The sequence below is a fragment of the Diadema setosum genome, chromosome 15, assembly GCF_964275005.1.
Source record: "Diadema setosum chromosome 15, eeDiaSeto1, whole genome shotgun sequence".
NCBI lineage: Eukaryota > Metazoa > Echinodermata > Echinoidea > Diadematoida > Diadematidae > Diadema > Diadema setosum.
Genome location: NC_092699.1, coordinates 24,272,065 through 24,293,963, shown reverse-complemented (window position 1 = coordinate 24,293,963; position 21,899 = coordinate 24,272,065). Strand labels below are relative to the sequence as shown.

The window sequence follows — 21,899 nt, the reverse complement described above, 5'->3', positions numbered from 1 at the left end:
CATCCCATATACTAGATTGTCTTGTTGATTTAAGTCTAGTTCTGTAAGTTTTAACAAAGCATTTCAAGCAACAAGAACAAAGGAACAAATCATCTACAATGTATTTTTATCTCTATGATATATTATATAAAACACAACTTCTTGAAGTGACATATGGGCTATCACCTGAGAAATACTGCACAAAAGATGGGAAGGATAAATATGACTTCATAATAATCATCACCTTACTCTTCAAACATATGTGACCCGCTACAACAAAAAGGTCCTAAAGTCGCGCACTGTCGAAGCGGTGAAAATCGAGTTTGAAGTCAGAGCATTGAAATTGGTCAAAACTTACGATTTTCTGATTTTGATATATTATTAGAGTCTAACATGTCTTCTATCATCTGTCAAAATTTTGAAGCAAAATGATCAAAGGAAAGATTAAAAAATAGCGTTTTTCTGAGCCATGTTTTTTGGCGTTTCAACGAAGCAGAAACTGGTTCGAAAATTTGGATTGAGCGCCACAGATAGGTTCCGCCCCTAACAACGACCAGAGTGATCTCATTGGTCAGTTTGCTGCTTGCTGCTAACCGAAGCGTGAAGCTCGCACACTGCCCAGTCGGCTAGTGCACGTGCGGGCGAGGTGCGCTATGCTCAGCCGCTTCTCACATCCTGGTCACTGATTGGTTGGTGAGGAGACCGCTGATGCTGATGTGCTCGAATGAACTCTTCGGGGGTTGCTAGGGCTTACCTTCTATTGTCAAGAGGTGAAAACTAACTTGCGTGTCCCTTGATCGTGATTGCGTCGAAAGGAAGACTTTTAGGGCGCTTTTCTCGAAACAGTGCTTTTCCAGACGTCTCGACATGCTCTCTTTTAAACATCGATATCTCCGCAGCCGATTATTTTTATAAAATGTGTTATATATCAATTTAAAGCAGAAAGATTAGGGGATTATATCATGCAATTTTCAAATAATCGACCTCGCCCGACGTTAGGATCATTTTGTTGTAGCGGGTCACATATATCATTTTGTAGGATTAACATCATAGAATACACAAGAATAAAAAAATAACTTACAGACATTGTGACCATAAAGCATGACATGGCAGCCAGCTAGGAGATATTCAGCATAAAAGTGATGAAGATGGAAAGTCATTTTTTTTTTTTTTTTTTGGGGGGGGGGGGGGAGACAGAATTAGGCGATTAAACATTTTAGAAGGTATTCTCAATTATCATGACAAGGATGCTGCATGAAAAGTTTGGTGTGCAGCTAGCAGCGATGTAATTGTAAGTGTAAATGAAGGTAATTGGATGTTAGGAGGGAATTCAGGACTAGTTGGGACCAGCTAGAAACATATGGTGAATGGAAAGTATGCACCGTTAACCCTTTGGGTACCAATTGGCACACAACACCCCATGGTGTTGCACACACTGTCCAAAGTCTCTCGCACAGAAAGGGTTAGACAAGTGTAATGGTGAAATTTATGACCAAGGACCATCTCTATAATCCAGTTGATTAACACAGTCCATGTATGTTGAATAACGCAAGTAACCTGTCAATCCTATTTTCACAGCACCCTCTCGAGATCATTCCACACAGTGTGGTGAACTTGTCTCTTTCACTCACAGCTGGTGGTATAGTGTGACAGAGAAGAAGTCGGGTGGGGAGCATCATGCTCAGGAATACCGTTCCATTAATCCAGCGAGGGCTTGAACTGAGGACCGCTAGTCACGTGTGCAAATCAGAGTGGTACTATGACATGTCTGGTCTGTGTCCCCCCAGCTTGCATGATTAGGCAGCATTCTCGTTCTCCGCGTCGCTATCTCCATCTTCTACGATCTCGTAGGTGACGAGGAACGCGGCTGAGAGGGCAGCGATGAGGGACATGAGGCCGGACAGGGCGATGATAGTGAGGTGGGACCCGGTCAGCTGGATCAGGGGGCCCATGATGGCCGAGATGGCAATCTGGCCCAGGTATGACTGGGAGTCAAGACACGCCATGTCTGTACCAAGCCCACGAGGGAGCCCTTCCTCTGGACTCTTGTACTACAAAGACAAAACACAAAGGCACTTTACACAAAACCTGTAAAATTCTAGCTATCCTATTGCCTGATTGCTCATCATGTGACATGCAGTAAAAGTACCAATGCACACTGCAATTTTCATCCAGCAAATTTCGGATATTGCATGGCCAACATCACCAATATGTACATTGACTCCCGTGTTTGGATCATTATCAACTCATAGCTTTTGCCCCACTGCATGCCTCTGACGTCACAATATACATACCGGTACCTTTGCTGTGTAGGCCTACACTCAAATCAGTTACATGCATGCATTCGGTCACTCTTTTTACTGCCAACACCTTCAACCCACTCCTTGTGCATATGAATGGTGCCAGAATACAATGTGCGACTACTGTATTTGCTTTGTTTGCATTAAAATGGTTGCCATTTCTGTTCTGTATCAATCATATTGCATGTGGTGCATGCTTCTTGATTGACAGGGACATAAATGGCATGAACATAACACAGTAGAGAATGTGCAGTCATTGCAGCAGGCAAAACATGCCAGCAGAAAGACGTTTGATTGATGCAACAGACCCCTGTGAAATGGGTTAGGAAAACTAAAGAGAGCACAACTTAAAAGATCCCATGGGAATTTTAGCACAAATGATAATGATAATGAATAACATTTATATAGCGCTTAATACTGATGTTTCTAAGCGCATCAAATCGGGGAAAAATAATATATATAACGTAAAAACAAAATACAGCATTATGTACATATTATGATAACGACAGCAACAACAACAACAGCAAGATTAAGGTTGTGTAAACAGATGAGTTTTCAACAATGACTTAAACCTATCAACATTTTCAGCGTTACGAGTATAAAAAGGGAGTTCATTCCAAAGAAGTGGGGAAATAACTGAAAAGGCCCTATCACCATAACGTGTACAGGTGCGGGGACCACGTGATAATTGGAGAGTGGAGGAAGAACGAAGAGAACGGGTTGAAGTGGAGGAGCGGAAGGAAATTAGATCTTTAAGATAAGATGGGGCAAGATTATTACATATCTTGTAAACAATAAGGAGGATTTTAAAAGTGATACGTTGATGGATGGGGAGCCAGTGGAGGGATTGGAGAACTGGAGTAATGTGGTCAGATCTTTTTGTAAGGGTCACAAGCCTAGCAGCTGTATTTTGAATTCTTTGAAGTGGTGCAGTACTTGAAGCAGGGAGACCAACAAGAAGGGAATTGCAGTAGTCAAGATGAGAGGAAACAAATGCGTGAATGAGACGTTCTGTGGAAGACTGATCCAATAATTTACGTATTTTACCAATTTTACAAATACCCCAAGCAGCAGAACGACATGAATTCTTAATATGTTGTTGAAAGTTCAGATGCTTATCTACAATAACTCCGAGATCTCTGACGGACTGAGAGATGGGGATAGTACTATCTTCAAAGGAAAATTCTGTTAGAGAGCTACCCCGCCTGAACTGAGAATGAACATACAAAAATTCCGATTTAACACAATTCAGTTTCAAATAATTATCGTGAGACCATTGCTTGATATCATCAACGCATCTACTAAGTTTGCAGAGTGCTTCGACTTGGGTATTTGGTTGTATGATTATGTAGATTTGAGTATCGTCGGCATACATAACATGTAAAATATCGTTATGAGAGTTGATTACTGAAGACAGAGGGGCTGTGTATAGAAGAAATAGTAAAGGACCAACCACAGACCCCTGGGGGACACCATGTCTAAGAGGGAACGACTGAGAAAATGCACCGTTCACAGTAACCATCTGGTGGCGGTCGTGTAAGTAAGATGCAATCCATCTCAAGACTGTTCCCGTTAGACCAAAATTAGTCTCCAATCTGTTAAGGAGAATTTCATGATTGATAGTATCAAACGCAGCAGAATAATCTAAAAGCAGAAGAGCAACTTCATGGCCTTTGTCTACTGCTAAGAGGAGGTCATTGAGTACCTTCAATAAGGCGGTTTCGGTGGAGTGGAAGTGTCTGTAGGCAGACTGATTACTAGGAAACAACTGGTGTTCATCAAGATGATCTCTGAGTTGGCGAGCAACCACTTTCTCAAGAACTTTACCAAGAAAAGACAGATTAGCAATAGGGCGAAAATTATTCAAATCATTACGGTCTAAACTGGGTTTCTTTAGAAAGGGCAATATGAGCGACCTTTTGAAGTGCTTAGGAACTACGCCTGATGACAACGAGAGATTCAGAATGTGAGTTATTGCAGGAAGAAATTCATCTAGACACTCTTTTAGTAGCCATGTGGGGAGAGGATCAAGAGAACAAGACTTGGACGGAAGAGAATTGATGAGACGTTTCATTTGTGACTCAGTGACTAAACCAAACTCAGAAAATACACACTCAGTGTTTAAATTTATGCGAGAGGAATTAGAGAGAGAGATTTCAGGAGACACCGGGAATGAAGATGCAATGGTACTAATCTTGTTGTCGAAAAACTCAGCAAACTGATTGGCAAGTGCAGGATTTGAAGTATGGTCAGGAAGAGAAGAATCTGGATGTGCAAAGACTGTGCAAAGACTGTGACTCTTTTGTGACCCAAAATTCATCCTGTTATTGTCTATGAGGTGATTCTACTTTATGTATACAGAGGGCAATGGAGTTAAAAAGTGCGTTACATTGTTCATCCAAAAGAAAAATACCAAACAAGTCCCTTTTTGATTACTGTAGTATGGAATGATTCAATACTATCATTGATGACCTTTCCTGCAAAATATGAAATGCTAAAGTACGCAAGAAATCACATGGAACTGGCCTAACACAATTAACAATCTTTTCTAAGTACTGCCCACATTGCTTGAAAAAAACGGCAACAAACAAACAAACAAACAAACAAACAAAATCCCACAGCTGACAGGGCGGAGAAAAAAAAAAGGAAGTTGTGTATGTCAAAATTTGTGAAATATGGCACTGTAAACGAATGAGAGCATGGCACAAAGATCTAAAGTTGCAACTGATTTACAAATTCTCCAACAGGTAAATTGATGTACAGGTAAATCAACAGGTAAATGTAAGTAAGCACTGAATAAATCAGTGTTTAGTAGTAGCCACAATACATTGTCAATCAGTGGCAGTAAAAACATCTCAATGTAAGAATTTCATTACTTTGAATAAACACGCAGTACCCACTGCATGCTATTAAGGATTAGAACCAGCACTTGCAGTTGGAAGCTTGGTGGTCTAGTGGAGATGATGCCTGTTTGGTGATCAGGAGATTGTAAGTTTGAATCCTGCATGAGTATGCATGCCAACAGTTTTTTTTTTTTTCCTATCACGGCTACTACTCAACACTGACTAATTTGGTGCTTATTTACGTTGATGTAGGGCAATTTTTCAATCAGTTGCAATAAAAACACCTTGATGAAGAATTTCATTAATTTGAATAGATCTAAATTTACCTTGTTGCATTTGTGGTACTGAGCGAGGATGTTATAGGGAACGGTCATGAGCACCACTTGATACGGTCCAGCAGACAGGCAGAGGAGAAAGATGATAAAGATGTGTTTGGTGAGAGACACCGCGGCGATACATCCTGCCACAAAGATCAGATGACAGGACACATAGAGGAATTTCTGGCTGAGATGCCGCTGCAGGAATGTCATCAGTACTGTGGAGAGAGAGAGAGAGAGGGGGGGGGGGGGGGGGGGAGAACATTCATTATGAAATGGAGCCAGGGAGAGTAAAACTCAACTTCAAAGCACCACAGCCTGCCGCTTCCATCCTCCCCTGCCCCCTCCTCACCACACCTGATCTTTCTTACATCTCCTCCTTCCCTCCTCCAATTCTTATAATGCCCCCTCTTTCTCTCAATACCCTCCTACCAATGTCTCCTCCTCATCACATCTGATCATTCCCACCCCTCTTTCCAACATACCCCCTTCTTACAATGCCTCTTTCTCCCACTGCCCCCCCCCCTCACTTTATACCTCTGGTCCACATCTCCTTCTCCCCAAGGCCCTGTCCTCCTCATGATCCTTCTTCCCAACACTCCATCCTCTCCACATCCCTTCCTCCTGACAGTCCCTCCTCCCGACACCTCCTCTTCTTGATGTGCCCTCCTCCCCACGATCCCATCTTCCCACTCCCTTTTTATATCCTCTCCACACCCTCTCCTCCAGTGCCTCCTCCTGCCCATGCCCCTTTCTTCACACAACCCTTTCTCTCTGCATCTCTCCAACAGTGCTTCCTCCTTTCCATATACCTTCTCCTGACACTCCTCTACCCCATATCCCCTTCTTTCTACAGCCCCTAATTCCAAGTCTCTTCCTTCCCACACTCCCTCCTCCCTGACACTCCCTCCTGGCACCCTCTCTTCTCCATAATCCCATCTTCCTACTCCCTTTATAGATCCTCTCCACACCCTCTCCTCCAGTGCCCCTGCTAACCATGCCCCTTTCTTCACACAACCCTTCCTCTACAAATCCCTCTCCTACAGATTCCTCCTTCCAACACCCCTTCCTCCTGACACACCTCTTTCCCATACCCCCTTCTTCCTACATCCCCTATTTCCAAGTCTCCTCCTTCCCACACTCCCTCCTCTAATGTCCCTCCCTCCTACTCATGCCACCTTCTTTCCATTGGCCTCACTCCCCACAAACCCTCCTTCAAAGCCTCCTACTTCCCACACCCATCACTCCCCACATACCCTCCCCCACAGCCTCCTACATCCCACACCCTTCTCTCCCATAACACCCTCCTCCAAAGCCCCCTTCTTCCCAAACACCCTCCTCCAAAGCCTCCAACTTCCCACACCCATCACTCCCTACATACCCTCCCCCACAGCCTCCTGCATCCCACACCCTTCTCTCCCAAAATACCCTCCTCCAACGCCCCCTTCTTCCCAAAGGACCAAGATGAGTGAGTCTAACTCTCAATGAGTGAGAGTTGGCAGCCCTGCCTCCTCCAATGTCCCTCCCTCCTACTCATGCCACCTTCTTTCCATTGGCCTCACTCTCCACAAACCCTCCTTCAAAGCCTCCTACTTCCCACACCCCTCACTCCCCACAAACCCTCCTTCAAAGCCTCCAACTTCCCACACCCATCACTCTCCACATACCCTCCTTCAAAGCCTCTTATTTCCCACACCCCTCTCTCCCAAAACACCCTCCTCTAAAGCCCCCTTCTTCCCCAAAACCCTCCTCCAAAGTCTCCTACTTCCCACACCCTTTTCTCCCAAAACACCCTCATCCAAAGCCCCCTTCTTCCCCAAATCCCTCCTCCAAAGCCTCCAACTTCCCACACCCATCATTCCCCACAAACCCTCCTCCAAAGCCTCCAACTTCCCACACCCATCACTCTCCACATACCCTCCTTCAAAGCCTCCTACTTCCCACACCCCTCTCTCCCAAAACACCCTCCTCTAAAGCCCCCTTCTTCCCCAAAACCCTCCTCCAAAGCCTCCAACTTCCCACACCCGTCATTCCCCACAAACCCTCCTTCAAAGTCTCCAACTTCCCACATCCATCACTCTCCATATACCCTCCTCCACAGCCTCCTACATCCCACACCCTTTTCTCCCAAAACACCCTCATCCAAAGCCCCCTTCTTCCCCAAAACCCTCCTCCAAAGCCTCCAACTTCCCACACCCATCACTCTCCGCATACCCTCCTTCAAAGCCTCCTACTTCCCACACCCCTCACTCCCCACAAACCCTCCTTCAAAGCCTCCAACTTCCCACACCCATCACTCCCCACAAACCCTCCTTCAAAGCCTATTTCCCACACCCCTCTCTCCCAAAACACCCTCCTCTAAAGCCCCCTTCTTCCCCAAAACCCTCCTCCAAAGCCTCCAACTTCCCACACCCATCATTCCCCACAAACCCTCCTCCAAAGCCTCCAACTTCCCACACCCATCACTCTCCACATACCCTCCTTCAAAGCCTCCTACTTCCCACACCCCTCTCTCTCAAAACACCCTCCTCTAAAGCCCCCTTCTTCCCCAAAACCCTCCTCCAAAGCCTCCAACTTCCCACACCCATCATTCCCCACAAACCCTCCTTCAAAGTCTCCAACTTCCCACATCCATCACTCTCCATATACCCTCCTCCACAGCCTCCTACATCCCACACCCTTTTCTCCCAAAACACCCTCATCCAAAGCCCCCTTCTTCCCCAAAACCCTCCTCCAAAGCCTCCAACTTCCCACACCCATCATTCCCCACAAACCCTCCTTCAAAGTCTCCAACTTCCCACATCCATCACTCTCCATATACCCTCCCCCACAGCCTCCTACATCCCACACCCTTTTCTCCCAAAACACCCTCATCCAAAGCCCCCTTCTTCCCCAAAACCCTCCTCCAAAGCCTCCAACTTCCCACTCCCATCATTCCCCACAAACCCTCCTTCAAAGCCTCCAACTTCCCACATCCATCACTCTCCATATACCCTCCTCCACAGCCTCCTACATCCCACACCCTTTTCTCCCAAAACACCCTCTTCCATAGCCCCCTTCTTCCCCAAAACCCTCCTCCAAAGCCTCCAACTTCCCACACCCATCACTCCCCACATACCTTCCCCCACAGCCTCCTGCATCCCACACCCTTCTCTCCCAAAACACCCTCCTCCAAAGCCCCCTTCTTCCCCAAAACCCTCCTCCAAAGCCTCCAACTTCCCACACCCATCACTCTCCACATACCCTCCTTCAAAGCCTCCTACTTCCCACACCCCTCTCTCCCAAAACACCCTCCTTTAAAGCCCCCTTCTTCCCCAAAACCCTCCTCCAAAGCCTCCAACTTCCCACTCCCATCATTCACCACAAACCCTCCTTCAAAGCCTCCAACTTCCCACATCCATCACTCTCCATATACCCTCCTCCACAGCCTCCTACATCCCACACCCTTTTCTCCCAAAACACCCTCCTCCATAGCCCCCTTCTTCCCCAAAACCCTCCTCCAAAGCCTCCAACTTCCCACACCCATCACTCCCCACATACCTTCCCCCACAGCCTCCTGCATCCCACACCCTTCTCTCCCAAAACACCCTCCTCCAAAGCCCCCTTCTTCCCCAAAACCCTCCTCCAAAGCCTCCAACTTCCCACACCCATCACTCTCCACATACCCTCCTTCAAAGCCTCCTACTTCCCACACCCCTCTCTCCCAAAACACCCTCCTCTAAAGCCCCCTTCTTCCCCAAAACCCTCCTCCAAAGCCTCCAACTTCCCACTCCCATCATTCCCCACAAACCCTCCTTCAAAGCCTCCAACCTCCCACATCCATCACTCTCCATATACCCTCCTCCACAGCCTCCTACATCCCACACCCTTTTCTCCCAAAACACCCTCCTCCATAGCCCCCTTCTTCCCCAAAACCCTCCTCCAAAGCCTCCAACTTCCCACACCCATCACTCCCCACATACCTTCCCCCACAGCCTCCTGCATCCCACACCCTTCTCTCCCAAAACACCCTCCTCCAAAGCCCCCTTCTTCCCCCAAACCCTCCTCCAAAGCCTCCAACTTCCCACACCCATCACTCCCCACAAACCCTCCTCCAATGCCTCCTACTTCCCACATCCCCTAGTACTCCTGACTCTCCTTCCCGAGTGCTAACACCTCTTTGCCAGCAGTGTTGGCTTCATGCCAGACAGATACGGGATGGCACGTACCTACCAGTGTGATTGATCAATAATGAGCCTAATCAGGGACATTGCAATGACGTCTATTTGCTAAGCAATTAATCTACGGAGATAAGGTGAGTAATTTATAGTTCAAACCAGGCTGTGACATTTCTCACATCAGGACTTCTAGCCTGGTTAATCAAATGGAAAAAAAAGAAAAGAAAAATGCAGACACAAACTTGGACAATAGAAATTAAATGTTGATGATCATAATTTTGATAAATTTGATGTTTGATGGTATGAGAATCTTAAAGGACAAGTCCATCTTCATATACATATGGATTGAGTGAATGCAACAGTATTAGTAGAACACATCAGTGAAAGTTTGGGAAAAATCCGAAAATCTGTTCAGAAGTTATGAATTTTTAAAGCATCTGTGCAATCACTGCTGAATGAGGAGACTACTACAGTGTATGATGTCACTTGCGTACAACGGTATAAGGAAAATAAAAAGAGAATTTCACAAAACTTTAGTGCACATTTCTTCGACTTGTTACTGACATATGTTAAGAGAAATATTATTCCCCTCGCTTTCTGAAAGAGATAAGTCGAGTGTTCTTTTGTTATGCAAGAAAAGTGAAAATATGTTGAATTTTCTTTATACTGTCTTTATATTGTTGTACTCATGTGACATCAAGAGCTATAGTAATCTTCTCATCCAGCCGTGACTGAGCAGAAAATTCAAAAATTCATAACTTTTGAACGGATTGTCCGATTTTCCTCAAACTCTCAGTGATGTGCTCTACTAATATTGCTGCATTCACTCAAACCACATGTCTATGAAGGTGAACTTGTCCTTTAAAGGAAGCTCCAATGTGAACACTGTTCAATTGTTTGTTTCGTTCACAGGTCCTGTGTTCTCCTAATGCCTTCTCACTGTTCACATATTTTAAAACCAGAAATGTTCAACACGCATTCTAATTTTGTGAGCCAAGATTCTTAAAATGTGTCAAAGTTCTTTAACACTAAAAGCATTAATGGTACTGTTTACCACTGGGAGACGTGATTTTAGAAATGTTTGAGTTATCTCATTTGATGCATATGTGTAGGACAGTCTGAGTCGAATCACAAAACATCCTACCATGTAAAAATTTTTGCAATAAAGCCGAAAATATAAGGAGATATCACTATTTTTCTCACTAAACCATAACTGTAGACGGTTTAGTCTGGAAACAATTTTATTATAACTATTGTTCACATTTTGTTTATCTAACAATACTTAACACTGATTATATCAATTAACACTTTTACACTGGTTGTTTCTATCCGTAACTCACATTTAAGAACTATTTTGAAGCACTAAAGGTGGGTTTTTGTTCCATCTGGAAATGGTATAACAATTCCTTTAAATAGAATGCCAGTGGCAATTCGTGAAACTTTCATGCCATGAAAAAGACTGTCGGCTCCAACTCGCGAAGATTTCATGCTGCGAAAACATCTTGCTTTACAGCATAGGCGTCAACATCAATTCTGGTTTTACAGTACAAGCAACAATAAGAAACCACTGACCTTTTCAAATCCATTTCCTTTAAAAGAGGGTCAAATCAGCTTTTCTCCTGACATTTATAAGCCTCATTATTAAAGCGCGCAGGATCAGGGCTCAAACGAACGTCCTATTCTTAATGGCATGAACAAAAGTCTTCTCTCTGTACTTTTCATTGTCTTTTATTTGAACTGTAATGAGTCTGAGATTATCATCCAATGTTATCAGAAAACTGCACTGCTTTCCAGTGGGTGAAAATAGACAATTGATTAGCAAGTCCAACCCAAACAAAGGAAGTAGTAGTAATCCCTATTGACTTCCCCCCTACTTCCTTTGTTTGTGATATTGCCCAGTTCAGTTGAATGACAGTATGTGAATTTCAAAAACGGTCAGTACTGCTCAATTTTTGAAGGTAGAGGTAAGAGCTCAAAGCAATGAAAATGTAGCCCAAAGCATGATAAAACATATCATTAAAAAAAAGTGAACCAAATACATTCTCTCCCCCCCCTTTTTTTTTGGGGGGGGGGGGAGGGGGAATGGAGAGAAAGAATGGTATGTCAGCCAAACTGCCTACTGAATTACAGCTCAATGTGTAATAGTACTGGTAGCACTTATACATGACCTGGGTAATCAATACACATGCAAGCGGGATTGTATCCGTGCTTAAACCATTGGGGAAATCTCCTTTATCCAAATGAGGGTTAAAATGAAAAGAAAAAAAACCACAACACTATCGTGTGTTTTACAGAGTTTAAAGATAATATAAAGTTTTGGTACCTCAAAAGTTTCCCTGAATTTCCTTGTCTTAGTTTGTGTTTCAGGTTAAAGTACCTTTCATATAACTAACACTGTGAGACTTACTCGCCCCAAAGTGCTCTCATGTCTTAGTAATCATGCAATTAACTGCGACCAGCAGCCCCATACGCATAGCGACCAGCAGCCTCATACGCATAGCGTAATGGGGCTTCGCATTGTAGCATTCAGGATCATGACAGATTTAGTATCGCGGGCAAATATCAACTTAAAATCCAGAAATTTCTTCAATTTGAGGACTTACCAAGACTTACCTTGGGAGAGCTACATACACTGAATACTACGGCCAGCGTATGCGCACACATCACATGCGCACAAATGTCAAATCCATGAATGGATAAGATGTCTGTGTGCGCATGCGCTGGCTGTCAATTCAGTGTAGCTCTCCCAAGGTCCTCTCGACCGAGTCACATTCAGTCATCAATTCGAACAGAAAGGGACTATTGGCAAAACCAAACATTGCCCGAAGCCTGTTTTCAATACTTCAACTTAACTGGTAAGTCTTCAAATTGAAGAAATTTTTGGATTTTAAGTTGATAATAACCCGCGATACTATATCTGTCATGATCCTGAATGCTACAATGCGAAGCCCCATTTAGCTGTGCGTATGGGGCTGCTGGTCGCAGTTAGCTATGCGTATGGGGCTGCACGCTGCTGGTCGCAGTTGTCATGCAATGGTTTCGTACAATACGTGTACTACCTCGCCGCCGTATGGCGGCGGCTCTGGTACGAAACCATTATTGCATGATTACTAAGACATGAGAGCACTTTGGGGCGAGTAAGTCTCACAGTGTTAGTTATATGAAAGGTACTTTAACCTGAAACACAAACTAAGACAAGGAAATTCAGGGTACCAAAACTTTATATTATCTTTAAGGAAGGAGATTTAAATATCTTGATCCTCTACATGAAACCATCACCATTACTACCTCTCATAAAAACTATTATGGTAGTACTTTTAAAAGTACACACTGAATGAACCAAAGGAGTGATTTGACAACTACCCATTGAGGGTCTTTAATGTGACTTTTTGGCTATACTGCAATTACCTGTTCCAAACAAACAAACAAAAAAACAAACAAACAAACAAACTGAGAAAGCGAATTCAAAATATGGGTTTCTGATATTGAAAATGAAATTTACAATTTCATGATTGCAATTAAAGTTACTTGCATGTCACAGGACACTCAATAAAGTTACAAGTGGGAGTGTTTTGGTCTGTCGCGTAGTGAAGATAACACATTCATAAATTAGGGATGTCAGTTAGAATGAAAGAAAGGGCTTGAAATACACTGTACATCTACATGAAGCTACTTTGAACATGAAAAAGCCTGAATTTTGAAAAGTGCCAAGGCCTGAATAGTCTTTTGCCTGAAAGCTGGCATCCCTGATAAATGTACCCTGTTACCATGGAAGCCTAATGAAAGTTGCTGAGCATCACCATCGGAATGCAGACTGATTACATTGCCAGATCAGATTTTTTTTCTTTCAAATCACAGTGATGGATAATTTTATCCCACTTAATTAAAAAAAAAAAAAGTGAACACAAACCCTCAGATAACAAGAAAAACATTGTTTGAGAAAAACAGATTTTTGGCATTGAAACACAATCCATATCAGAAAGCTACAGTAACATGCTTTCTCTATTCCAGTATTTTTCAAAATTTTGAATGTTTTGTGACTTTGAATATTTTGACAGAATAAAGCAAAAGTATTAAACCTTTGATAAACAACAACAACAACAACAACAACAACAACAACAACAACAACAACAACAACAACAACAACAACAACAACAACAACAACAACAACAACAAAATTTTAAATCTTAACATGCATGGCTCCATACCAGGGTAATGTAGTCATTAGTAAGAAATGCATACTTACATCCAACTGCTGAGGAGAAAAAAGCATAGATGCACAGACCCCAGCTTCCCATCTGGACACCTTCCTCATAGCGAAGGTAATCCTCAGAGTCTGGAGGAGCACTAGGGTCACCTGATGGAGTAAAAGGAGGAGGAGGAGGAGAATTAGGAGGATGAGCATGAGCAGGAGGTGGTGTAAAAGTGAGAGGAGGAGGAGGAGGAGAAGGGGAAGGGGAGGAGGAAGAGGAAGAGGAAGAGGAGGAGGGGAGGTGGAGGAGGAGAAGGTGGTGGAGAAGGATGAGGGGAGGAAGAGGAGGAGAGGAGGAAGAGAAAAAGGTGAAAGAGGAGGAGGGGAGGAGGGGTAGGAGAAGGAGGAGGGGTAGGAGGAGGAAGTGGAGGAGGAGGAGAGGTGGAGGTGGAGGAGGAGGAGGTGGAGAAGGAGGAGGAGGAAGAGGAGGTGGATGAGAAGGAGAAGGAGGAGGAGGAGGACGAGGAGGTGGAGGAGAAGGAGGAGGAAGAGGGAGCAGAGGAGGAGGAGAAGGAGGAGGAGGAGGAAGAGGAGGAGATCAAAGTGACATACATCAGAGGTAAACCACCAATGAAGTAAGAAAATGCCAGAGGGCAGTGGTCCAGACTCACTAAAGCCCTTCATTAACCTTTTGTGCACACAATTATGAACACTGTGAACACCACAAATTATGTCAATAGCATTTGTATGCTTTGCTGACTAATTGCCAGGGAAATAAAGAGCATTAACTAGGAGCTCATCTCCACATTAAAGATTTCATTGATAAACCTAAACTATGCACTAAGTAAATAGAAGAGCAAAGTAGGCTAAAAAGAGAGCATGATTACAATTTTGGTGGTTTTAACCTTCACATGCATACATTTTTATTAAACAGTAATACTGGTCATTATCTGATAATTAATGCAAATTATTAGAAGTGATCATGTTAAAAGCTGATTAAGTCATAAACTTGTGAACATACATGTAGCCAAATAAATTTCCCTTGTTTCAAAACAATTCAAAGTGAGGCAATTAAATATATAATTTCTACATCTTTCAGTCAGTTTATTCCAGAGATGTTGCATAATAAAATATGATTTTTTTTTTCTTAAAAAGGATTCACAGTGCTAAATTATTTCTGAAAATTATTTTACAGAGCCCAAACTTGTGCAACCATGCACGAGTTGTAAATGATTACATCACCTCATTTTGTTTTTGCATCTACAGGCGCGGTCAGACTGGCAAAAGATCGAGAAGTTTAAGATCGCGAAGTTTGGGCCATTGGTACGCGCGCAAGAAAGAGTGCGCCGTCCGATGGCTACTGATTGTGACGTAACAATGCACATCTATACATGACAATGGCCTCGCACTTTCGGAGGCACCCCCTGCAAACATATCGGGAAGTTTCCCAGGAAGTTTCGCTGGAAGTTTGCGGTCAACTGGCAAAACTTCGAGATCTTAAAGATCGCGATCTTAAACTTCTCGATCTTTTGCCAGTCTGACCACGCCTAATATGTCTTTGATAAATCCTCTCTTTAGTGAAGATACACTTGCTTGTAACTTTTAAAACTCCTTCATTAGATTTGAATGAACTCTTGCTTTCTACTTGTTTAACAATTTTCTTTATCAAAGCCAGCTCGAGCATGAAGTGACATTCCTTTAACACAGTTCAATTCCAGTTGACTTAAAAATCCTAACACGACTGGGAGAAGACATGTACACTGTGTATACAGTAATTTTCACAATACATTACCATGTACCCTGACTATGCGAACAAATTGCTCAATAAATTGTAAATATCACAAGGAATAACCTGATGCATAATAGCACTGTAACTCTGCTGTTCCAATTTTCGATATAGGGATGTAGATTTCTACACCAGTCCATTATGTTTGTAAGTGTGGATATGAGAGAGATTGAGAGAAAAGTCCACTCGACACACTGCCAAAACAGGTTGATAACACTAACTTAACAATTATCTCCCCAATAACAGATTTTGATCATTTTTTTTTTAATGCTGTGCTTGCAAAATTCTATTCTTTCTTATTAAATTAACTTCTAACTGGTCTTAGAATTCCCCTTCAATGAAGCCAGACCTTGGGAATGAATGAACTTTCACTCCCTCTATAAATATTCAAGGCCATTGCCCCATGTCTTTTCGATACAGCATTCACTTAAATCATGGACAAGGTTCCCAATGACATCACTTTCCATCTTGTGACATTGTTTCCTCATTGTTACTTTCACTTGTGAGTAGATGATTTTCTTTCAAGATCTTTGCAGATACACATGTATGCTCATGACAAAGTACAAAATGTCCATTGATCATCCAAAACACCAATTTGCTGAAAAAAAAAGTTTAATGCTTGAGACTATCTTTATTGTTTTCATATAGACTATATAACAGATTGAAAAAAAGTCAAAGGTTAGCAAAAGTATGTAAGGATTATTTTTGTCTCCTGGTGAAGTCTTAATAGGCTTTCAAATAAGCATAACCTAAAAGACAAAAATAAAGGTGCAGTGATCTATTTTGCATAATTTAGAAAGTTGTTGAAATGAGAGTAATGTTGCTGTACCTCCCAGGGAAAAATAGGTCATTATGCACAGAATCTTCAGTTGCTATGACTTTAAAGGGTGATAAATCAAAGCCCTTTCTAAAATGCAGCATTTCAACAATATTAGTGGATGAATAGCAATTCAATTTTGATCAGTTATCTTGTTCCACTTCATAGTATAGAACTGACCTTAACTTCTAATAAAAAAACAAAAACAAAACAAAACAACATGAAGTTTCTATTTTGGTGACATATTGTTAGTTCTGTGAAGCAAGGTCACATACATGCATATCGTATTTGTACAACGTACATAGCTATTTTAATCATTGTACAATGTACAATGGACAATTGACAAGATAGCCAGTGAACTTTTGCTCTTTTGCACCAGTGAACTTTTGCCTGGATGACCTTATGGTCTGTAAACAGTGACCAATTTGGACTTTAATCTCTAAGATATTTATTATATACGTAAACAAGAGCTTCATGAGCTAACCATAACCCTGCCATGCTGAAGTTCATTGTGCAAGGCAAGTAGGCATGATTTGTATCCCAACATGTACAATCAATGGTACTTGTAGATCATACACCCTTTGCTTTATAAAACTGAACATCAAATAAATGAAATACAAGGATTTTGCCACTTTAAGACGAGTTATGACAGGTGATTTGCTGGGGGGGTCATCAGATATCCGTCAGCTGTGATCGACAGTATGAAAAATGGGATAGTTTTAAATCAATATAGTACAAAGTATGGTATTATCAATTCAAAAGCAATCACAACCTCACATACAGTGTAGGCATATAATTGTACCTCAATTTTGACTCTCGTTTCCGCACAAAAAAAAGAGAAAAAGAAAAGAGAAGTAATATACAGACTGGAAGCTATTGTGTCTGTATGAAATCTTATGTTTGCGGTGATACGCTGCCGGCGTAAGTTACGGAGAATATGTTCGCCGAATTTCACATCAACCCTGAGGTTCATATTTAATGTTTTGCTGCATTTTGGGAGGTCTGTAAAAGGTATCCCCTACCTTTAAGACTAGCCATTCCAGATACACTGTAGGATAACTTTATCTAAAAGTAAAGAAGAAGCAATTGAAAGAAAAAAGAAAACAAAACCGCACTTACTGAGGTAAGTAAATTGAAGGGTTTTAATGGAAATAATGAGGTGATTTACCATTGTACACTGCCTGGGCGACAAAGTCGGTGTAGAAGACCAGAGCGATGTTCATTCCAGCCCAGCCGAAGAAATTTGTGATGCAGAGGAACACCAGCTGCTTTGGCATGCAGAAAACCGAGTGTAGCAGACTGACACAGGATTGCGGTGCGCTGTTTTTATCACTATCCTCCTCACTGCACTCTTCTTCCCCTTCAATACCATCGTCAGTGCCAGTGCACACGGCCTCTGCGACGGGGTCTTGCTGGCTGATGAGAGGTTCGCTGCGGGACGCTGGGATGCGGCCGTTTTCATATCCTTCCCTTATTTTAAATGATTTAACACGGAATGATTCTTGTTGGTCGGTCAACTGGATCTTCACTACACACTCGGAGCCTAAGTGACCGTTTGGGGCAGGGAGTCTACCGTCCAAGGCCTTAGTGTTACTCACTGTCCACTTCGGACTGACCGAACTACTATCGCCGCTGCTACAGATGCCATTGGGTATGTTGGGTATAAGCTGTTCGTATCTCTTCGTTGTCCCGTTTATACTCTCACTGGCTATGTTAGGTGCATTCGTACGTAACGGTTCAGTCTCATCTCTATTCTTTGTGTCACAACCACTCTTGCTAGAAAATATTGACTTCTTATGGAAGCGCCCCTTTAATCCACCACTCGAACCCTTGGCATCCACAGTTCTCTTTGTCTTTGTTTCCCTTATCTTTTTGCCCCTGGGAAAGGGACATTTCTTGCCAAATTTCGACCTGGAATTGGAGGCTTTAGTTTCCTGTAAGGGTCTGTGTTCTGATGTCGACTCCGCCTCGCTCGGGGTGCTGGGAGTTGGGGCTGATGAGGACAAAGAACTTCCCAGGGGTGTCTCTGGTATACTCGTCAAGGTAAGGATCATCGGCACGGCAAAAGCGAGGATGTTCAGGAGGAAGATGACCTGGTACTGGCTTCCGAGAGCCTTGCCGACAGGAGTTTTCTCCCAGTCTATGGCGATGCAGATGTAACCAAGACCACCACCAAGACCTGAAAGACACGAGTGCTTTAGCCTTATTACCTTGATCTTAAACTTTTATTCTGTCAAGAATAATTGTTAACTGACATTAGGAAGAGCCATTACCTAGTAAATAAGATTGTTCCTTTCTCTCTAAATTCATCCCCTTCTTTCTTCTCTCTTTTTGATAAAAGTGATTATGTTTTGGTCAAGGCTACATTGTACACTACTGGAAAATAATGACATGTCAAAGTCCAAAGTATAGATGTTACTGTGGAACTTGCACAATTTGACAATCACCCTGCAGGAAGAGACCAGCAGACAATTGGAGAGTATTTACATACAATACCATCCAGACTGTACAACCTCTTCACTGCATACACTGAAGATATTTGGCCATAACGATACAAAGAATGCTTGTATATATTAGGGCAAACTAACATGTGTGACAATGTATGCATGCAGCTGGTGTGATGACAGTGCAGTCTTTATTGTGAAAATAAGGTTTGGGATTCCCAAGGAACTCTCGTTATGCCATCTTCAGTGCTTACCATCAATCTTAATGTTGTGGAATGCTATCAATTATATACTTTTCTACAAGAAGGATAAAATGAAATTATCCCTTTTTAACAATAAATACTTAGACTGATAACACAACTGACTGATTTTGTTCATTAAAATTTATCCTCAAATAACATAAATATTCTTTTTCTAGAACACTTACCAGTAGAAAAAAAGAAGAAGAAACTATGTGTATTTGTATAATAAGTGGCATATTTTTGGCTAACATAACTCTCATTTTTATCACCTTCATGGTTGATGAGATAATGTACTGTATTTGAGCTTTCTAGGCCTTTTGAAATTGGTGATGATCATGAACTGCTCTTGATTACTTGTATTTTGAGACAAGTTCCCTTCAAGGGCAAACTTTGTTGATACACATGTAGGTGCAAAGTATGTGACATGGACATTATTGAAGGTCTCACAAATATTGGTTAAAAACTGACGCAGTTTCTCCTGAAGCATTTGCTGTATACAAGTCATCTTTAGTATCCAACCCTATAAAAGATTTGAATGGCTCTGTGGATGTGGTGACACAAAACTTTCAGCAAAGTATTTCCATGTCACTGTTGCTTACCTGCAGCAGAAATTCGCTTCTCAGCCACTTTTGTTCTTTCAGTGCAAATTGCCACAGAAAACCCATAGCATTGCATACACTATTCAAAGAGTCGGCATACACGTAGAAAGGGTTAATTTGTTTCTTTTTGAGACAAACATGAGACAATCTTACCTCCCATAGCACACGTCATACTCAGGACCCTTTTCAGGTCGTCGGCATTGCAGACGTCTACGAGATAGGCCATGAAGGGGGTACTGCAGCTTTGGGCAGCAAAGTCGGTCAACACCACCCCTATCACTGTGATAGCTATACCCCAAGTTGTGGCTGCAAGCAAAGCAAAAGTTGCAATGACACATGTTGAAAAGATCATTCATGTCCTCATGAAAAATTGGTGACATTTCATGGACAAATCAAATGGAGAGCTGCCCAACACCTGGGGGGGGGGGGGGGGAGGCATTTCACAAAGCCTTTTGTTGAGATATTTTTTTTCTGACAAGCTGTTATAAGCTACTGAACTCCTTGCATCTGATTGGCTGAGAGCAAATTCGTCTGACAAATTTGTCGGAAAAAACGCTTCATGAAATGCCCCCAAGCAGATCACACAGAGTTGCCCAGTTGCCTTACTCTCAAAGCTTTCATTATCCATAACTTCTTTTTTATGTGTGCTATTCTTTCCTAGAATTTTCACTGATTTACTTTTCTGATATCTCTTGTTTCATACAAAGTAACATCATATCAGGATTAAATTTCCCTTTAAAAACTTTATCAGAGACTGTAGCTAGAACTTCAATTCCACTGTTGGAACTCCAACGTGATACATTCATTAGACAAACTGAAGAGGTTTCTGCTTCACATTTCATAGAAAGGCTAACTTTGACAAAAGCCACATTGTTCTATTGTCTACATGTACATGAAGATACATAATGCAAAGCTTCCCCAGCAGCTCCAAACATTGCATTTATTCCAATCCTTTTTAAGCTACAAATATAAACTGAATATAAGATTGTTCTCACAGCTTGAGTCAATGAGGTCGCCAATTTCTCCCCCATAGAGGTATAGTCCAGTCCCAATGACCGCTCCAATACTGAAGACAAGGATAAAGGGCCTCCTCCGTCCCCATGGGCTGGGGCAACGGTCACTGGAAGACCCGATGAGAGGGGCAAAAATGAGGCTGAGGATGGGGGCAAGAAACCAGGCTAGCCCGTACAGGTGGTTCGGGAGGCCAAGTTGGAGGAGTATGGGCGTGACCAGAGCCCCCTCAGTGGCGTAGCAGAATTCCATGCCAAACTGTACCGAGGACTGCTGCAGGAGCTTGAGGAATTTCCTGGGGGGCTGCATCTGGGGCAGAGACCAGTCCTTGGACTGCGCCTCTGCCAGCTTCTCACTGGCGATGTTCAGCATGCTCCCCATGGGGACGTGATGACTTGGTGCCAGAAGACGACTGGGAAAATTCTCGCTGGGAGCGCTCGTGGGCAACAACCCCGTAGATTTCGCAAACTGCTTCATCCCAGCAGTCTTAGACAGTATATTGTTGCTGCACAACATTTGGGTTTCTCCTTGATCATTCTCGGTTTCCACGGCAACTGACGGGAAAGATGAGCGTCGTCTGGTAGAACCACACTTGATGAATGTGTCCATGTCACTGAAATTGTTACTTTCAGATGTACAGGAAGTTCTAAAATCCTCCATACTTGAATCTATGAATTTCAAATCTAAAGAAGTCCTGAAATCATTGTCCGGTAACTGATGCTGTTCAGCCATCCTGTGGTCACTTTCATTCTTATTCTGCATATTTAATGAAATGTTAAATTGAGAATTAGAACAATTATGACACAATTGTGTACAATGTAATGCTTTTGAACTACAGTATTTGCAAAGGCTTGGAACATGAAATGACAAACATTGATGCACCAAATTTGGGGTTGTTACTCAATCAGCCTTACATAATGCATCACAGGACAAATCAGAGTATATTTAGGTGATATGGTAACAGTGTATCACCTACATGTGTTGTGTTTGTCAAAATCTTCCTTTAGTTTTTTTTTTCTCAACTGTCTGGCAAATGTTGTGAATGCTCTATCTCAACAGTAATATCACCACCTGACGTATGAAATTTTCCATGTCAATAGTAAGTGTACAGAGACTCCAACCCAAAGCACCTTCTGATCTGGAGATTCTCCCGCCTGAAACCCCTAGCAAACGGGAGACTCCAACTTGATGTGTGCGAAGCGCAAACTTCCT

At 42.6% G+C, this 21,899-nt stretch overlaps 1 protein-coding gene across 1 annotated transcript; it reads right to left on the bottom strand.

Annotated features, from left to right (window-relative positions):
- Positions 1 to 1,178: 1,178 nt before the first annotated feature.
- Positions 1,179 to 21,436, bottom strand: LOC140238882 (proton-associated sugar transporter A-like). The gene is made up of 6 exons (XM_072318778.1): positions 20,672 to 21,436; positions 19,830 to 19,982; positions 17,560 to 18,570; positions 13,843 to 13,953; positions 5,449 to 5,657; positions 1,179 to 2,030 (listed from the first exon to the last, which is right to left on the bottom strand). The coding sequence occupies exons 1-6, from the start codon at positions 21,417 to 21,419 to the stop codon at positions 1,776 to 1,778; spliced, it is 2,487 nt and encodes an 828-aa protein (XP_072174879.1). The 5' UTR covers positions 21,420 to 21,436; the 3' UTR covers positions 1,179 to 1,775.
- Positions 21,437 to 21,899: the final 463 nt, after the last annotated feature.